This window comes from Tuber melanosporum (genome assembly GCF_000151645.1).
Source record: "Tuber melanosporum whole genome shotgun sequence assembly, scaffold_170, strain Mel28".
NCBI lineage: Eukaryota > Fungi > Ascomycota > Pezizomycetes > Pezizales > Tuberaceae > Tuber > Tuber melanosporum.
The window spans coordinates 222,205-227,590 of NW_003298831.1; the positions used below are offsets into that span (position 1 = coordinate 222,205).

The window sequence follows — 5,386 nt, forward strand, 5'->3', positions numbered from 1 at the left end:
GGTCCCTCACCTCGCGCCGCGCTGTTCAGTACCCGCTCCCATCACAGGGGTGACGGATACTGATTGACTTGAATTGTTTATTTCCCCTCACTGCAACCCTAGTTATATATAGCATGGCTTTAGTGCGAAAGTTGAAGCTGTCGGTGTGGGTGGTGCTCATTGTCACGTGCCATACCTCAGGATTTGGTGATGTTTTGGCGCCTTGAGTAGGTTTGCTTGAGTGTAGTTTTATATTGTACGCATCGTCGACTTTTTGCTTTTCTTCTCTGCTTTGGGTTTTTTTTTGTTTTTCGGACTGCCACTTCCTTTGGTTCTACTTGTGCTTGTAGGTGATGTTTTATCGGTCGTGTAAAGTTCTGGGAGTACTATACCGGTGATGTTTCCTCTCTTCTAGTGTGATGAATATTTCTATATGGGATGGCGGTTTCAATAAACTTTAGTATCGAGATTTCTTCTACCATGGTATCATACAAAGGGCGAGATCATATGCAGGATGGTGACTAGCAATTACCACTTAGAGAGTGAGGGCTAGAGACAAACTCCACCCATATATAAACCACGTACCCCCTCAATCCTACAACTTACTCCCACCCCCCTTCTCCTTCCCCAACCACCCAAACTCCAACTTCTCCCCAACCCCGGAAGCAGCAATAACATTAACCACGCTCGGCCCATCCCTATGATCCCACGCCTCCCGCACAGCCTCGACCAATCCTTCCTCATCCACAACCCTCCACCCCCTGCCACCCAGCCCCCTAGCAACAACATCATACCCAGTCTCGAAACCCAGCGCGGTACTCGTGAGGAGAACATCTCGCCTCTTCCCCTCCTTATCCCCGTCCCACCAGTCCGCACCCCACGTGGGCGTGTTGTCGGATATGCCGTGGTACACGCCCCCGTTATTCATGACGAAAATGATGATGGGGAGGCGGTAGCGGGACATGGTTTCGATTTCCGGGAGGGAGAAACCGAGGGCGCTGTCGCCTTCTAGGGATATAATCCTTTTTCTGATAGATGGGGTGGAGGGAACGGCTTCGTGGGTGTAGTTATAGGCCATTTCAGCGGCTATGGCGTATCCAAGGCCTACGCCCATTGTTGCGTAGGTGCCTGCGTCCAGGCGCTGGCGGGGTTGTGACACGGTAAAGATGCTGCGGGAGATGTCCATTGTGTTGGCGCCTTCAGAGACGTAGACTAGGTTCTCGGCGCCGCCCGGGGATAATGATTCCAGGGTTGACTTGATGAGGGCGAAGGTGCGATGGTATGTTAGTGGGTTTGTTGGGGTCGAGGCTTTCACCCGGGCTATGGCTAGGTTTTTAGCAGCGGAGGTGGAGAGTGCGTTGCTCCAGGAGGAGGAGACATGGTGGTAGTTCGAGAGTTGGGTTTTCAGCTGTGCGATTACGGAAGCTATGTCCCCGTGGATTGAGAGTGTGGGATCGGCTGTGCCGTGGTCGAGCTCTTCGGGGGAGATATCGATCTGGGCTATACGTACCCCCGCGGACCATTTTGGCGGCTCACCAAAGTGCAGGATCCAGTTTAGCCGGGCGCCGACGAGGAGGACAACGTCTGCGCCTGCAAGGGCGGCGGAGCGGGCCGAGGAGGTGTTAAGTGGGTGATCATCTGGGAGGACGCCTTTCCCTTGAGGGGTTGGGAGGAAGGGGATTTTGGCCCTGTCGTCTTCATTAGCCCCATAAGTCCTTCGATAGACAGATAGATGGTGGGAGGTGGTAAATCCTTACGCATCGATAAACTCCCTCAACACCCCCTCGGCCCTCGCGTACGCCGCTCCCTTCCCGATGACAACCAACGGTCTCTCCGCCCCCTTCAACGCTTCTGCGACTGCCGTTACCCTCCGTTCGTCGCCAGGAACCCGAGGCTGCTCCCCCACCCGTTGAATCCGCACAACCTCCCTCGGCACACCCTGGATATAGTCCGCCGGCAAATCCACAAACCCAACCCCCGGTCTCCCGTAGAAAGCGAGTCGGTACGCATCCCAGATCGCCTGCGGCAGGCCCTCCAAGCTCGGTGGCCGAACGGCAAATTTCGTGTGCGGCGCTAGCAGCGATACCGCGTCCAGCTGCTGAAACGCACCCTTTGTGGGCCCCGCGCTGGTTTCCGCGCTTCCGGCGAGGAGCAGGAGTGGGTATGTCGCGTTCGCCATGGAATTCCCGACCTGCCGGCTTATCAATTAGTTCTCCGCCGCCCGTTGTAGACTCTTAGGCGGGAAAATGGGCGGCTCACACCAGCCATGGCGTGCAACACACCTGGCCCACCGACAACAAGACAAACTCCCGGTCGGCCGGTCAAGTATCCGTACGCGCTTGCCGCGTACGAAGCTGCTTGCTCGTTCCTGAAGGAAACGAACTTGATTCCCAGGGCTAGACAGGCTTCCGCCACTTCGATGACTGGGATGCCGACTATGCCGAAGATTATTCGCACATCGAGGGATCTTAGCGAGTGAGCGATCAGTTGCGCGCCCGTTTCTACCGGTGGGGATTGGTGGGACATTGTTCCTCGTTTGTTTGTTCCTTCCCCGTGGGGTGCGGGTGCGTGGGTTGTGGTGATGAGGCGAGGTTGGACCTTGTGTTGTGGGTGTGGGTGAGAGTACTGTAGAGTAACGGTAACATTGTGTTGTTGTTCTGGAATGACGAAATGGGCTGTGTGAAGCGCCAGCCGCAGATGTGCGCTCGGGTAAAATCGGAAGCCCCCATCTGTTGGACTAGGTGTGGTTCTAGCTAGATATGGAAACATGAAAATTGTATCATTGGTAGGGCAGCTGCGGATTACGGTAGCAATAATATTATCATAAAGTAGTGGGAGTAATGAGGAAAACGTGCACACGGACTTTAGAGCCGGAGTATCCCCGGACGGGTTCTGAATGAACTGAAGAGGATATATTCCTCATACCGAGACTCCAGCTTGGTTGGTGCAGCGATGTTCTGGTAATGGTGAGGTTTCCAGAGGACAAAGAAATAGACACCCTGCATACGGTAGCGTTTGCTTAAGCCCCGACGGTAGAATCTCAGATATCCATGAATACTCTATTCTATGCGCAACAAGATCACAGCAATCAAATCAAATCAAATCCTTCTACGGTAAGCCCCCTCCATCGCGGTTATCTGAACTGTGCAGTACTCCTCACGCCTGTTGAGCCTGTCAAGCTGTGCGGTGCGGCCCCGAGTTCGGGACATGTATGGAGAGCCTCAGCGATAGGCAGCGTCAATGAACCAGGCCAGCAAACGACGATTCGTGGATAATAGCGGTAATAGGGTTCAAATAAATTGCCGTTTGCTCCTTACCGTGCTCCAAAGCTCCCTTTATGCACTATGAATTGGGGCACCATTTACTGTAATCTGCTCTCGTTGACACAAGTTCACACAGGCGGGTGTGGGCTTATTCTCACAAAATCCAGCTCTCAGCGAAGCCTTGATCATAGTAGGCCTTCACTCCACTATGAGATCATTACATTGCGAGAAATGGGGCTCAAGTAGGCCCCAGTGGTGAAGCCCCAGATCGTGCTGTCACTCAGACCATGGGTGTGAGGCCTTGATTCGCGAGAGATAGCCTCCACTGTCTATCAGGCAAAGGGCACGCGTTCGCAGAGCCTAGCCACAAAACACGAGAAGGAGGAGAAGGGAAAAAACCCTTTGCCCCACCTCCTGAAATTATTTACGCCCCAATTCACTTGTCTTCCTCCTCCCTTCCTTCCCTTGGTTTCGTTGGACACATCCACCTCCACCCCCACCCCTCTCTACCATCCCTCTCTACCATCCTTGACTGAGTTCATATACTCCGCTCCTTTAGAAAGTCTATTATCCATTTATTATATAACCGCTCCACCAATTCGCACACGCACACTCTCTCACTCAGTGTATGAAATCCCATTCTGAAAGACCCTATCGTATTGCGATACAATTTCTAACTTCAAAAAAAAAACCCCCCCGAAGGACAAACAGATTTATCATGTCTAGCAGGGTCATAGTTCGTCCGGACCACGAGGGGCTTTTTCAGGAGCGCCCACTCTACTGCCCAATCTACGAATGTAGGTCCTTCATCCCTCAAGCTCGCATCGACTCTCGCGGCGTGGGGACCTGCATGAGATGCTCCGCTCAATCCTGCTGCTTCTGCGGGAAGTTGGGAGTGCACGCCAATCACCTCAACTGCCCCGTCGTCATCCATATGATGGAGGCGCAATCTCCCGACGGGGAGCTTGCGGACCTCTACCGAGCAATGATTGGGCGCCGCGGGTGGGCCGGCGTTCAGGGCTCGGCTTACGGAAACGAGCACGCAGGTGGCGCTTTCCCCAGGCCCATTCCCACTAGGTTGGAGGGTGGGGCTGCGAGCGCTGCCGATGCTACGATTAATCGTGCGGTGGGACATGCTCGCGGTCTTGTCGGTAGTCTTTCTCTCTTGGCGAATCAGCTTGTGAGTGTCTCGCCGTCATCATAACCACCCACAATACAAAACTGACGACGCTTAACCCGGGGGCACAGGCAGAACTCGACCACGACCAAACCACCGGGCTACTCAACCGCCCCATGCCCGACCCGTATAGAGTCCTCTCCTCCACCCGAGGCAACCACTCCGCACCAATAATCGAGATTCCCATCTCCTCCACAACCCCTGCCGGTCCAGTCTCGGGTTCCGGCCTTCCCATCCAAGCAGGGGGTCCCGTCCTTTCTATCCGGGCAGGGGGTTCCGGCCTTCCCATCCAAGCAGGGGGTCCCGTCCTTTCCATCCAGGGAGGGGGTTCCCCCGCCCCGGTCCCCGCACCTACCTCCCTCACCACCGCGGTCACTGCCAATGTCGACCATGGGCGCTCGAGACCTAGACCCTCGGATAGCCTTCGTCGCCAGATGCCGGACCTGGATCAGATCGAGATTCAGAGGAATAGGCAGCGCTTCGCCTTGTTGAGGAGGGTGAGGCAGAGGGAGTACCATCGTGTTGTTGGATCAGGCTCCACCTTCTCCTAAGTGCTTGGCTTCGGACATCCATTGGATGGAGGAGTATGCAAAGGGAAAAAACTTTCGGGAGAAAAAGTCTAGGTGATAGAAAGCAGTGTACAAGTGTTTCATTCTCCTGCTCAATTTTTTTTTCCAACCCCCCCCCCACCCACTTTCTTGCTCCTTCCTTTTCTCTGTAGCTACCTATTCTTCAAACTGTTAGACAAACGGGGTGCACAACTACTCCATCAATTATGACCCTTTTCGTTGTTCCTGTCTTCCCTTAGTTATCCCTTCTGTATTAACTGGCTTTAGCCAACATAGCACGGACAGCTTTGCTTAGTAATTATGTTTGAATTTTTCTCCTCTCATTCAGTTAGTTGGTCCATTGGTCGCTGCAAGATACTGCGGTTGACATTAACTGAGTGAGAGCTCTGCCACCCGAG

The 5,386-nt window shown here is 54.0% G+C and overlaps 1 protein-coding gene; it reads right to left on the minus strand.

Moving 5' to 3' along the window:
* Window positions 1–424: 424 nt before the first annotated feature.
* Window positions 425–2,544, minus strand: GSTUM_00003438001 (uncharacterized protein). XM_002837088.2 has 3 exons: window positions 2,239–2,544; window positions 1,737–2,170; window positions 425–1,667 (listed from the first exon to the last, which is right to left on the minus strand). The coding sequence occupies exons 1-3, from the start codon at window positions 2,503–2,505 to the stop codon at window positions 575–577; spliced, it is 1,794 nt and encodes a 597-aa protein (XP_002837134.1). The 5' UTR covers window positions 2,506–2,544; the 3' UTR covers window positions 425–574.
* Window positions 2,545–5,386: the final 2,842 nt, after the last annotated feature.

Coding starts and splice junctions, on each gene's coding strand:
- GSTUM_00003438001 (XM_002837088.2), bottom strand. CDS start 2,505: ATGTCCCACCAATCCCCACCGGTAGAAACGGGCGCGCAACTGATCGCT. Junction 2,171..2,238: donor TGTTGCACGCCATGGCTGGT/GTGAGCCGCCCA, acceptor ATAAGCCGGCAG/GTCGGGAATTCCATGGCGAA. Junction 1,668..1,736: donor TTGAGGGAGTTTATCGATGC/GTAAGGATTTAC, acceptor TGAAGACGACAG/GGCCAAAATCCCCTTCCTCC.